This window comes from Saccopteryx leptura, chromosome 6, assembly GCF_036850995.1.
Source record: "Saccopteryx leptura isolate mSacLep1 chromosome 6, mSacLep1_pri_phased_curated, whole genome shotgun sequence".
In the NCBI taxonomy this organism is placed as follows: Eukaryota; Metazoa; Chordata; class Mammalia; order Chiroptera; family Emballonuridae; genus Saccopteryx; species Saccopteryx leptura.
In genome coordinates this window covers 43,275,498-43,290,056 of record NC_089508.1, presented here as the reverse complement: position 1 = coordinate 43,290,056, position 14,559 = coordinate 43,275,498, and the positions used below count along the sequence as shown (strand labels likewise).

At 36.7% G+C, this 14,559-nt stretch overlaps 1 protein-coding gene across 2 annotated transcripts in view; it reads left to right on the top strand.

The window, feature by feature from the left end:
- TMEM260 (transmembrane protein 260) overlaps positions 1 to 14,559 on the top strand; it is a 66,721-nt gene that overhangs the window by 13,806 nt on the left and 38,356 nt on the right. For both annotated transcript variants that reach the window (XM_066341901.1, XM_066341902.1), the window contains 2 exons: positions 12,343 to 12,520; positions 13,928 to 14,041. In XM_066341901.1, coding sequence (XP_066197998.1) covers positions 12,343 to 12,520; positions 13,928 to 14,041 — 292 coding nt within the window. The remainder of the gene's footprint in view (positions 1 to 12,342; positions 12,521 to 13,927; positions 14,042 to 14,559) is intronic.

The window sequence follows — 14,559 nt, the reverse complement described above, 5'->3', positions numbered from 1 at the left end:
TTAGTGTACTGGTAGTTGACACTTATTTATATAGCTGAAAATTCAGGGTAGAACAGTTCCTTTCCTTTTGATTGAATCTCTTGAACTAGAACAGACCTTGGTAGGATTTTTATCTGGAGTGAAAGTAAATTTTTATAAAATGTGGGGAAAAGGACTTATTCGCAAATTTATTAAAGATGGAAATGTTTTACGTATATTTTTTAGGTGTGGTGGTGGCTTCAGAGATAGATATAACTTTAATAATATACCGTGTCCTAAATTATTGATTAACGTTCATTAGATCTAAACTTGAAAATGAAAAGAAAAAATTTAGATTCTACAGCTCTCTGAATGGCCGACTATAACTTGCCTATGGAGTACCTGGCATGTATTAGATGCTCAGTACATATTTATTGAGTGTTGAGTTTACTGCCACCGAGAGAGACAGGTTCAGCCGGACACCTTTCTTCTCCGTAGCTCAGCTTCCCAGTGTGACCATTCTCTAGGCACACTGAAGAGAGAAATGTATGGGTGTTGAGTATGGGAGTGAGCCAGAAGGTAGCATTTATATAATTTTCATGAACAAGACCCAGAAAAATAAGAACTTGGGAGGATGGAGATGGTAGACTTACTGTTAATGATACCTTCTTGCTTTACCACACTGTAATCCATTGCATTTTTTTTAGTTGTCAATATGAGTTGACACTAAGAGTAATTTAACAATTGTGCCCAGATGTTGCATTGTGGCCTTCCTATTCGACTCCACTTACTTCAAAGAGTTTTCCATGTAGAAGAAAGGTAATGCATTCTTCATGTTGGGTTATTTGCATGCAGGTAACACCAAAGGCAAATACATTCATGGATTTTATGAGACACGTCAAATGTGTGTTCTGAAGGAATTTCAGGGTTTTTGTTTTTTGCCTTTTGATGGAGGGTTAGACAAACATGTGACTACACATGAAAATCAAATACCATGTAGTGGAAAGAAAACTATACCTTATCATCAATAGCAAACCTGTGTCGATGGTTTAAATTGTAACCTCCGGATTTATCCGTTGTGTCAACAGGTGAATAGCATTCCATCAGTGAGAAAACTACTGCACAATCAGTACCTTTCTTAGGAATCTTAACTAGGTCTCATGGATTTTGTGGACCAAAGAGAAGGCAGTTGTGTTTTAACCATAGAATTCTGAGCTTCACACTTGTTAAGATGCTCTTAATATTCAATAGCTTCACGTACTCCTACCCCATCCTCCCCCCCATGGAAAAGTCTGTCATTTGCATTATCTTGGTAAAACTTGAGATTCCTGATCACCCTTCCCCTACTGGCTATCATACTCTTGGTGTATCTTTCCTCATTGACTAATGACTTGGCTTGTCCTAGAATGGGAACTACATGATTTTAGTATCAACTCAGATAACGAGCAATTTGGTAGATGTATTATTGCAGATATACTGCAAAATGTATTTTATATTTTAAAAATAAATGTGTAATAAATAAAATATGTAAGATAAACTATATTTATTTATATAAAAGATACTTTAATAACTTGAAATATTTGATATTCTGAATCATCCATATTATTGATTTACTCAGTTGGTATGAAACCTTGAAAATTGAGCATACCTGTCAAACAATGTAAAAATTTGATTTTAATTGTTAGTATTGACGTGTGACTATCTTTTACAATACAATAGTTGTGTTATTAAAATAACCATAGAATGGTGTTTGACGTGTGAGCATCCTATAGCCTCCTTAGATGTTACCTCTATGAGTCAGAGTAGATTCTAAAAATATGTATTTCATTTGAAGAAATGTTTCCTTTGACGTTTTCTATGAGGCTCTATGAGAATTAGATTGAGAATAGAAAGCATTTTTCTCATCTGATTTATCATAGGGTATTCTAAGTTAACATGGAAAATAGACTATTTGGCAATTTAGTAGTGACTTTTGGTGAAGAGACTTCATTTTACTCTTAATCTCATTTGAATTTTTCTTCTTTTTCTTCAGTTGACTGTTGAAATAATTTCACCAATTTCAGTTGAAAATGTGTTTTTAAATTTTAAGATGTCACTCTAGCACATTAAGTGTAAATAAAAAAACTTATTCCATGGTTGTTTTTTAAAAAAAATAATAATTAAGACATTAATTAAAACAAAATGAAAGAGACTTTGCATGGGATTGGGGCACGATGTGGGGGGTAGGGAGTGATACATTGAGTGGGACACTTGAAACCATGTCAACACAATAAATTAAAAATAAACAATAAAATGAAAATTGGAAGTAGGGCTCCTGGATTGCCAAGTGAAAAAACACGATGGTGTTTCTGAATATGTCATTTTTAATTGAAAAAAAAAATCAGACTTAGTCTCTGGGTAGGTGACAAAGGTTTGTCTTGTTTGGGAGACACATAGGTAGAGTTTGTCTGTACAATTCATTTTATGGGTGATACCAAATGGCTCATTTTGTGGGATCAGAACAAAATTTCATTTAGAACCCATGTTTAAATAATAATGTGAGATTGGACATTTCTTTCCTTTATTTCTAAAAGGAAGGTTACTTAGCCAGAAATTTGTACTACCAATTCATTTAACAGTCTAATACAGTGGTCCCCAGCCTTTTTGGGGCCACGGACCCATTTAATGTCAGAAAATATTTTCACGGACTGGCCTTTAGGGTGGAACAGATAATGTATCACGTGACCGAGACAAGCGTCAAGAATGAGTCTTAGACGGATGTAACAGAGGGAATCTAGTCATTATTTAAAAATAAAACATTGTTCAGACTTAAATATAAATAAAACAGAAATAATGTAAGTTACTTATTCTTTCTCTGCGGACCAGTACCAAATGGCTCACGGACTGGTACCAATCCATGGCCCGGGGGTTGGGGACCACTGGTCTAATATACAGTCAGATTATAAATAGTGTGTGTTGCACTCTACTTAAGACAATTTAACTCTTCCAAAAAACGTTATAAATGTATGTTTTAGCCTTTTCAGGAAAATAAAAATTCTGTAGTGCGTGTGTTTTAGTTAGAATTATTCCCTAAATTAATTCCAGCTAATCTGCCTGACCACCCACTCCAGGGCACCCTTCATTGAGAGGGATTATAATTGGCTCATAACATAACAAACACCCCAGCAATCAAAACAGACAGTGGATTAATTGGAGGATCTAGGAATTCTGTAGATGGATAGGATTTATACCTTTTTTAAAATGCATAAATAAATAGAAAAAAAGGTGTTTACTCTATCACCTTGTTTGCTCAAAAAGTTTAAGACTAGATTTGTCTCAGACATTCTCATCACTTAGTCTTCTACACATTTAATGTCTTTTTAATTTCAAATTTACAGTGATTAACTGATAGGGAAGGTTCACTAATATTTGATTCAATAAGATGTAAGATGGAAATTCTGAAGTATTTTGTTTAAAATATTATAAAAATTTGAGAAAATATAAGGACTTCCTTTTCAGTATGTGAAAGGCACTATGAGTAACTGTGAGCCTTTTGTATTTTACTTATAATTCTCTTTTGACATATTTATGTTATAAACGCAATAAATCACACATGACAAAGTGCTTTTTAAAGTAAATTATCTTTTCTATAGTCTTGCTGTAAGAATATTTAAATACTTGAGTTAAAGTACAGAATGCTGAAATGATTATTACTTAGTATCTGTAAGATATTCTCTTGGACATCACTTTATATTTTTAAAAAATTAATGTAAAAATTCAAAATGAATCACTGAATATTTCTGCTAAGTTTATTTGTTGCTAAGACACCTCTTTTATAATAGTAAAGGATAACAATGATAAAGGACATGGTTCTTAAAAGAAACAAAATTTATCCTAGTACCAAAACATCTTTTAATTTTTTTGCAATTAAAAAAAGATTATTTATAAATAACGGCAGAAATAATTTTATAAACCATTATTTGGAAATGGTTGGACTTAGGTTGAAGTACTTAGAAACCATTGCTATTTAGAGAGCATTGAAAACTAAAGATAAATTATGACAAATAAATGTATACAAAGGTGGAAAAACATCTAGTTTTCAAAAATCAAATAGCTTTCCTAGGGACATGCACACATGTGAAGTGAGATAGTCTTTTAATTTAAAAAATGCACCAATATGCTAACATAGCTGTCCAGTGGTATCAGTGGTCCAAAATGAAATCTGTTGGCTTTGTAATACATTCGAGTTTTAAGTCCCTCAAATCTGGTTTCCTTACTATGTTTTGATTGGGTTACAGTTAAATATTTCTATCCCTCAGAATTGTATTTATTTAGAAAAAGAAAAACATCTGTATTCAGTACTTTTTAAATATATTTAATGAGAATCTGGAAAAGGGCAACTACCCTGGTCTTAGTAGAAGTAGGAAACATTTTCTGGAAAGATGATGCTCACGCTGAGTTGTCAATAACCAGTGAGAATTGCCCAAGTGAAGGCAAAACAGTTCTGTCTATAGAGAACAGAACCTCACTTGCAAAGAAACGCAGGGATGGAGAGAGACCGCTTGTAAGTACAGGGACTTACAAGTTGTTTCATGTTGCTGAAACCCAAAGTTTGAGGATTATATGAAAAAATGAAGCGGAGATCAGATCTAAAAGGCCTTGTCTGTTGTGATGAGGATTTTGTAAAGAGAAGTCATTAAAGGACTGGAGGCAGAAAGGGACAAGATCAAGTGAGTTTTAGATCCCTCACTCTGGTGGCAATGGTGGGCCTCGGGGTGGAGGCACACGACATAAACAGCTGTTGCATTGGTGTGAGCCTGCGGTGATAATAGCTGAAACAGGGCAGTTGTGGTTTGGATGGAGAAAAGAGGATGCATTTTTTAAATGTTTACGAAGTAAATTTGGCAGGATATGATATGTTCAACAGGGAGAGAGGAGGGGAGCTTTAGTGACTCCCAGGTCTCTTATCTTAGACAACTAGGTAGATAGTGAAAAGAGAATGTAAGAGCAGAGCCATTTTCGGAAGGACTATGAGAAATTAAGTTTGCACGTGTTGACATTGAAGTTCTCTGGGACATCCAGAGTTGGAGTGGCTTTGTGAAAGGTGTAAAACAATCAGAGATGTGTACGTCCTAAATACAGGGGGAGGCACTGCCGGAGTCTGATATGGTTTCTTCAGTTTGTTGCTGTCAGATGCCATCCAGAGAGTAGATAAAGCCATCCAGGCAGAGGAAGTAGAATGAGTACAATTTCCTGAGAATGAAATCTTGGGAAACAGTGGCTTTAAAGGAGTTTATGCAAGAAGAGGAGTCATTTGGAGAAAACACAGAAGGCAGATCCAGAGCTATAGAAGGAAAAAAAAGCAGAGAGATGTGAGGCCCCAGATGTCAACTCAGTGAAGTGTGGCTGGGGGAGACGTCCCCAAAGCCTATTATATGCGGTAGTTAGATGGCCATTAGGGACCTCAGCGAGAGCAGTATCAATGGAGTGCTAGAGTGAGAACAGAGGGTAGAGGCTGCAGACGTGGACCATGTGAGGATAACACTGTGCCTAGCCATGACCCCAAAACTTCCCTTTATGAAGCATCCTGACATCAGCTTGCTCTTTAGTCATGTATCTTTTTCTCTAAAGTGAAAGGAATCATGCTCAGATAATGCAATATACCTTGAGCAATAGAATGAGACTGCCTAACAACAGAGTCAGTGAAGGAGAGTGAGAAAGTCCTCATCCTTGCCATTGCTGACATCATTCCTTGACTTGTCAGCAAGGCCCAGATTCAGCGTGCTGTTCACTGAAGTGGGGTGTCACCTCTCCGTGTTAGCATGCCTGTGGTATCGCGGCTCTGGGCCTCACACCTGTCTTTCCACATTGCACTCATCCTGCAGAGTTATTCATGTGTGGTTTACTGCTTGTCTGTCAGCACAAACAGTTTTAATGAAAATTTTAAGAATTTGAGAACAGCTTTATTAAACTCTTTTCCATCATGGGCTCCTTTAATAGCAGAGTTCATTCTTGTTTAACAGGGACGTTTCATCCTTAACACAGTTTGACGCACCCTTCCCCAACCCACTTTTCACTATGACCTCAGCTTTCAATCCACTCATTTCCTCGATGCCCCAACACTTGTCTTTCACTCAAGTGAAACCTAGAACCCTTTGCTCATCCTTTTTGTCTCCTCCCTCCACACTCCTGTGGCTTTACTTCCTTCCCCATCCAATGCACACCCCGTGGTTCATTAACTCCCTTTCCCTCTTGTCAGTCTGACTTGCCTACTCAGTGAAGTCCCTAACCTGGCTCAGGCTGCTGCTGACTTCACAGCCATTCAGACTGATGCTGCTACTTCCCAGCCACGGTCTCTGCAGCCCTACCCCTGCTGAGCATAGATAGCGTGTTACCGACAAGTCCCTGTTAATGTATCCCTCCGCAGTTTGTGGAGAGTCCCCACAACAGATGTCTTGCAGTAGCTCCACTTCTCCTAATCCACTATCTGTACATGTTCCATGGTTAGTAAATCTTGATGGATTCTAAATCTTAGCATAAAGCAAACTTTTAAAGGCAGTGCAGTTAAATATGTGCATTTTCAGAGACATTCACAGTTTGATTTATAAAATATACTAAACACCTTTGTACACTTTAAATGGATGAATTATATAGCATATGAATTAATAAAGCTGTTTTTTTTACAAAAGGAAACTTTCAAATCTGGAATTGAAAAAGAAAGAAAGAAAATGAAGTTGGAGAGCCCAGGGAATTTCTAGAAGGGCTGGATTATCACACTCTGAGCCTGAAACATCCAGAGTCCTAGGCAGGTGTGTTCTAGTGAAATCACCACTAGCGGTCCTCTCTGGGCACCGGACATCCCAGATTGCACTACCAGCTGACTTTGATTCTGAATGTTGACTCTGAAAGTGCTACCATCATTTTCTGTGGAAATGATGTAGAAATGCCGCCAGCCATGTTTGAATGTATTCTGTCCCCATTCCTGCTTCTTTGCCTCACTAGTTTCCAATTCAAAGAACAGGGTGAGTGCTTCTAATAGAGCCAGGTCATACACCCATGCTCTAGCTCAGAGGTCAGGAACCTATAGCTCACGAGGCAGATGTGGCTCTTTTGATGGCTGCATCTGGCTTGCAGACAAATCTTTAATAAAAAAAATAATGTTAAAAATATAAAACATTCTCATGTATTACAATCCATTCATTTCCTACCGCTCATATTCATGGTTGCGGGTGGCTGGAGCCAATCACAGTTGTCCTCCGGGATAACACCAAATTTTTATTGGATAATGCATAACGTACAGGGGTCATTGTCTGGCTCTCACAGAATTACATTTTAAAATATGTGGTATTCATGGCTCTCTCAACCAAAAAGGTTCCCAACCCCTGCTCTAGCTGCAAGGGAAGCTGACAAAGTTTTTGTATTTTGAGGCTGCATATTAGGGGGATGTGCTTCATAAACTGGTTATCCCTCAAGCATAGAAAAGGATTTTAGATGTTGAGCAGAAAATTTAAAAACAAAACAAAATATTACCCTTTTGTCTTCGTTTTATATTGGACTACAACCCAAATTTCTTAAGACTTGGTTTGATTTCTAAGCAAGCGCATTTGAGATCCTAAAAAGATCAAGTTTAGGGCCCTGGCCAGTTGGCTTAGTGGTAGAGCATCGGCCTGGCGTGAGGAAGTCCCGGGTTCGATTCCCCGCCAGGGCACACAGGAGAAGCACCCATCTGCTTCTCCACCCCTTCCCCTCTCCTTCCTCTCTGTCTCTCTCTTCCCCTCCTGCAGTGAGGCTCCATTGGAGCAAAGATGGCCCGGGTGCTGGGGATGGCTCCATGGCCTCTGCCTCAGGCGCTAGAATGGCTCTGGTTGCAGCAGAGCGATGCCCCAGATGGGCAGAGCATCGCCCCCTGGTGGGTGTGCTGGGTGGATCCCGGTCGGGCGCGTGCAGGAGTCTGTCTGACTGCCTCCCCATTTCCAGCTTCAGAAAAATAAGAAGAAAAAAAAAGATCAAGTTTATAGGCTTTGATTTTCATTACTGGTTTTATAATTAGTTACCTCAATTCTGTAACCTTGCTCAGCAGTCTAACAAATCATTTCTCTGATACCAAGGAAAATTGAGTGTAAGAATACATAGATTATTCTTTGTAAAACCATCCTGAGCTTGGCATGGGGGGTAGGTGGAGATTCAGATTATAAACCTTGCTGATGTAGGATTAGTCTTCAATAAAATGCTAATGTATGTAACTAACTGAAAATAGTCTAAGGTCACTGGATAAATTTTATCATGAAGTTGATCTTTTTACCTTACTCTCTTCAATTTTTAAAACGTTATGAAGTATTTGAAAAGGCAGTAATTCCAATAATTAATGTCAACAATTCAAGCACTTTAGGATGTCTTCCTGAGCATAATAATGTGTTAAAAATCAATGAGTCTTAAGTTTTCTTCCTGAGGATTCATACTTATGAAGACTGTCTTTTCATCTCTCTTTAATTAACTGATGGCTTTAAACTGACTAATTGCCCTTTCAGGGAAAATAAAAAAGGTTTAAACTAGTCTTGAGACATGCTGAATACAATACAAGCTGATAGTGTGTTGTTTGATCAAAGAGAAATAAATACAATTCTAATAAGTGGCAAAACTTATTCTATTCTTTAGTCCAGGGGGTACATATTTAACCAAATAAAAGTATAATATTACATTAATAGAATAAATTATTTGACATTCAACCAAAAATAACCATCTTTTACCTCATAATATAATGGCATTAATAGCTAGATGAACAATTTGAATCCCAGTTCTGCTACTTAATTACCATCGGACCTTGCAAAAATCACTTTGTCTCTCTGGGCCATAGTTTCTTCATTTGAAAAGAGATAAATAACATCTACTTGTGATATTGTGGTTAAAAATTAAATGAATTTATATAAGGTAAGCACTTAGAGCAATGCCTGGCATATGGCAGGCAAAAAATCTCAATAAATGTTAGCAAATTTCAGGAATTTGTTGATTTCTTTTTTTAACTTTTTATTTTGACATAATTTTAGATTTATAGAGAAGTGGCAGAAATAGTCCCGTCTTTGTCTAACCTTCACCCAGGTTTCCCAGATGTTAATATTTTACCACATTTGCTTTGTCCTTGACTCTATGGGTATTGTTTTAACCATTAAGGAGTGAGCTACAATATGGTACCCTTTTACCCTTAACTACTTCAGGTTACGTGTCTTAAAAAGATCACTTTTTTACATATCCACAGTGCAGTTCTCAAAATCAAGAAATTATCATCGATTCAACATTATTATCTGATCTATAGCCTTGATTCAGATGTGCTGATTGTTCCATCACGTACTTTATAGCAGAAGAAAATTCCAGATCATGCCTTTTATTCTGTTGTATATCCATATATTCTCCTTAATCTGGAGCAGTTCCTCATGGGGGTTTTGGTCTTATAAGACCTTGAAATTTTTTTATATGTACAGGCCAGTTATTTTGTAGAATGTTCTCCAATTTGAGTTTGTGTCCTCATGTTTAGACTCAGGTAACACATTTTTTGGCAGGAATATCATAGCTATACTATTCTTTCCTTTGAAAAGATCAGAAACTATATGATGTTTGTCCCCTTACTGGGCTGTCACCTTTGATCATGTGGTTAAGACTGTCTGCCACTGTAAAGTTACCATTTTTCCCTTTGCAATTAATCTGTTTATAGGGAGATACCTTTAGACTATGCACGTATTTCTGTTACTGTAAAACTTTACCCACTATTTTCATGTCCACTGATTATTACTGTTATATCAAATAATGACTTCTAATTCTATCATTTTTTAGAGTTATTGGTATTCCATAGACTTTCCCTTCTCCCCTATTTGTTTATATCACTATATTCATAGATTCTTATTTATTCATTGGGTTACAACCTAATAGTATAACTATTTTGATGTTCAGATTATCACCATTTCGCCAATGAGCGCCTTCTTACTTTCTGTCACAAGGTGTTTCAAATTTATTCTGTACTTGAGATACCCCTGCCCTGAAATCAGCCATTTCTCTTTCCAAAGATGGTAATTGACTTTTAAATAGAGGAAGGAATCTTGTATCTTATACTGAATTTCCAAAGTAATATTGACCAAAGTAATATGAATCTTAGAGTTTCCTTTTAAAATGTTACTAATACCTTAAGATTAATTCATTCTTTTACTAAATTTCTTTTCTGTGCTTGGGGCTAGATGCTTTCAGTGCAGGATGGGACAAAAGTAGGCATATGTTTGTAAGTATATGAAACAATTTATTCTTGTATTACTCCTTTTTTAAAAAGAAAATTGAGAGCAGGGGAGGCAGAGAGTCAGACTCCTGCATGTGCCCAGTTCAAATCCACAGCACAAGCTCCCTATGGGGCATACTCTGCCCATCTTGAGCATTGCTCCATTGCTCAGCAACTGAGCTATTTTTAGCACCTAAGGCTTGAGGTCAGAGAGCCATCCACAGTGTCTGGGGCCAACTCTTTGAAATCAGTCAAGCCATGGCTGTGGAGGGTAGGGGAAGGGAAAGGCGGAGGAGTGGAGAAGCAGATGGTCACTTCTCCTGTGTGCCCTGACTGGGAATCAAACCTGGGACATTCACACTCTGGGCTATCGCTCTACCACTGAGCCCCCAGCCAGGGCCTTATTCCTCATTTATTGTATTATTTTTTCCATATGAACAACTGTAAACCTACTTTTGCCCCACTCTGTATAAGTGAAGTTTAACTCCAGTTCACATTTCAAAAACAATGTCAGAATAGTGGTTACAGACAATTACATGCTATAGATGTTCAGAGATGGCTTGAAACCTGAGAATTGAAGAGAAATTTGAGGAGAAGGGTGGAGTTTGAATAAATAGAAAGGTGCAGGGAGGACATTTACATCAGGGCTACAATATGAGCAAAGATATGACGCTGGGAATAGGCATGTTTTATTAGGTAATTTTGAGAAGTCTGACTAATTGGTGGAGAAAATAGTGTTGGTAATTATTGGCTAGGTAGGTGGGGTTCAATTTATTGGGAGCCTGGACTCCAGGCTGACTCATTTCAAATTTATCCTACAGGCAATGAAGAGTCCCTAAGTTTGGGGCTAGGTTGTCATGAAAAGTATGTTTAGGAAGTGTAATCTGATATGATATTACAGAATAGATTGGAAAACAAGACAAGTTAGAAAGTTATTAAAATAAGTCAAAGCCATAGGAATACAAATTGAAAGGAATTTGGAAGGGAGAAATGACTGTAGTGTGGGGAGTCAGGATAACTGGGAGAATGTGGGACTCTGATGAAATACGAAACCGAGGATTTTTATAAAAGGAAGAAAACAAACTAATTGCAAAGAGACACTCAGAAAAACCGATTTTAGTGATATTAAAATTTGTATTTTAACTTTTTTTCTATGAAATTAGATTAAGAACAGAATTACTACATAACTTTTTATATAAAACAATACAGTTAAAAAGTAATGATGTGAGGCCATATACTATCATAGTTACTAGGTACAGTAATGCTTGCTGAATTTCTTAACACCTGTTAGACACAGATATTTGTAATAGCTCTAATTTTCATAGCTGTAGATTTATAGAGAAAGTTGTTTTGGTTTGATATGCTCTAGTATATTCAACCATATTACCAGCCTCAAATCTGATCTCTGAATTGAGATCTGGATTCCTGTCTGACTTGAAATATATGGCTTTTGCTGGCATTTGGGGGGTGAGAAATTTGTTTCCAAGTGTAGCATTTGTTTTTTTCTTATGTTATTAAAATTCCCATCCCCAATCCTCTCTTTAAAAAATACACCATTTTAAACTTCAACTCTATGTAAAGAAGAAATCATCAGAAACTAAGTAAGAACTTAGCTAATAAGATCTTCAAATCACCAAATAGTATGACCAAGACATACTCTGCCATATGTTGGGAGATGAGAGTAGACAGTACCTAGATGTAGACATTCCCAGGAAGTGAGAATGAGAATGTCCTGAATAGATATTTTGCTATTTCATTTATTTTTTACAATTAAACATCTCAGTCTTAACTAGCCTGTCATTCTTTGTGGCTATAGCAAGAAAAATGACATGGGTTTGTTATCTCTCTAGCTACTATCTCTTCAGGCTTTCTGAACTGGCTTGAATCCTAGAGGTTACATCTGAGAACTAAACCCCATTTCATCCACAGGACACCAAGTAGGTTTGTTTGTTAATAGGTTAATATATGGACTTTCTAATTAAAATCTATTGGAAAATATTATTACATGAAGGGATGTATTAACCATGTAATGTGTTGGGATAGTGCTGGGTGACTGTCATAATTTCTGCTGCTACAGTTTATAAAAAGGAAAATAAAGTCGGTTCTTTTTGTTGGGAAAGAAGATTTCATGTTATCTGTATTTGCAGGCTTTCTGGCTCATATGCTGGAGGAATCCTTGCTGCGGGGGTGTTTTCATTTTCTCGTCTAACATGGCAGTGGTCCATTGCAGCAGAGGTTTTCAGCTTAAACAATCTGTTTGTGGGGCTGCTTATGGCTCTTACTGTGCATTTCGAGGAGGCAGCAACTGCAAAAGAAAGATCAAAGGTAACGTATTTTGATCAAAGTGAAATCACTCTTTGTTTTAATATTTAGATAGATGCTGTATTTTTAACTTCGGTTTAGATAGTGTTTATCTGTTCTGATTACTGTCAAGGTAATCTAGGTATGTTGAGAGAGAAAATAGTCTCAGGTCTTTTTCTGTGAACCATGAGAGCCTTTATGAAACATGGGATTTTTGGCCTGACCTGTGGTGGCGCAGTGGGATAAAGCGTCAACCTGGAACACTGAGGTCGCTGGTTCGAAACCTTGGGCTTGCCTGGTCAAGGCACATATGGGAGTTGATGCTTCCTGCTCCTCCCCCTTCTCTGTCTCTCTCTCACCTCTCTCTCTAAAAAATCAATAAATAAAATATTAAAAAAAAAAAAGAAACATGGGATTTTTTTTTCCTCCTTGAAGTTCAAAAGTTTTTTGGAGAATGAGGGGATTCTGAAATCCCCACTGAGTCCTGTGTGATAGGCTTGTTGGTTAATTCTACTGCCATCATTCATGTGTGTGTGCGTGCGTGTGTGTGTGTGTGTGTGTGTGTGTGTGTGTGTGTGACCATAAGATGTTAAACTCTAGATAGACCACTTTAAATTAGATATCATTACAGTATACTGACTTATTCCCTAATTGCAATGAAAAGATCAAATTTGTACATTTTTAAAGGAAAGTCTCATGTAAAAATAGAGTAGTTCAGAAGAGATTACAGTGAATTCTAAGACAGACACTATAATCAGATAATTTGAAATGCGAAGGAAGCCTGTCTTCTAAGAGCTTACAGTCTGTATACACATTGGAAAGTACCAAATCATCTTAGTGTAGGCAGCATTGTGTTGTTAGAGAATATAGAAACAAAAAACCGTTGTGGTTTATTTGTGATTTCCGTAAACAGATCTGTGATGCTATTAGAGGGCTTTTTGCTGTTTGTTTAAAATAAATGTTTTTTTCAGATTATGAAAATAACATGTTCAAAATAAGTAAAAATACCACCCATAGATAACCAGGTTCTAAATAAATAGTGTTGTTATATTTCATGTATTTAATTCAATAGAAAAAGTAAAGCAAAGACTTGCTGAATTTTAGTTACAGATTTTACTCAAATAAGGATTAAACGATATCCAATTACTGTTAAGACTTATCTAGTTATCACACAAGACTTTCTAAAATTAGTTTGAAGACAGTCGTTTATGGGCAAACTGCAATGATCTGATAAGAACGAAAAGTGTTAATAAAAAATAATGGTAAATATTAGTGACTGGTAAAGCATGACTGCTTGCACCTAAGCAACTGATTTTTAACCTGACCTATGATATGCTTGGTTTTAATAGAAAGAATAGTTTTTTTACTATTATGCTTACTTAGAGTTTTAGGTGAATATTTAACTTTTTTTGTTGTTCTATTTCTTTTCAGATAGCTAAAATTGGTGCTTTCTGCTGTGGCCTTAGCTTATGTAATCAGCACACAATAGTAATCTATATTTTGTGCATAATACCATGGATTCTCTTTCGACTTTTAAAAGAGAAGGTAGGTTTTTGAATTTTGTAAAAATGAAAATTCATAATATTTTATTTAGGTCCAGTATAATATATGCGGTATCATAGGGCTTTAATTGTTTGTGTTTTTTTTTTTTAGTTTTATATATTAAATAAATTACCTTAGGCCCTAACAATATTGAAAAAACAAGATTTACAAAAATTGTGCCGTATTGGTCGCAGTGGCATCTGGCCTATTTCATACTGTCTTATAGATGCTGAATAGCAGCACCTTGATGAGAACAGGCTAAGAGAACTGAAAACAACAATAGCAAAATTTCTTAGTTGTTTTATTACACATTCTAAGACAAAGGCAATGTATTTTGCACTTTATTTATTTTTGTGACAGACACAGAGAGAGACAGAGAGAGGGACAGATAGGGACAGACAGACAAGAAGGGAGAGAGATGAGAAGCATCAGTTCCTCGTTGCGGCACCTTAGTTGTTCATTGATTGTTTTCTCATTTGTGCCTTGACGGGGGGGGGGGGGCAAAGGCTACAGCAGAGCGA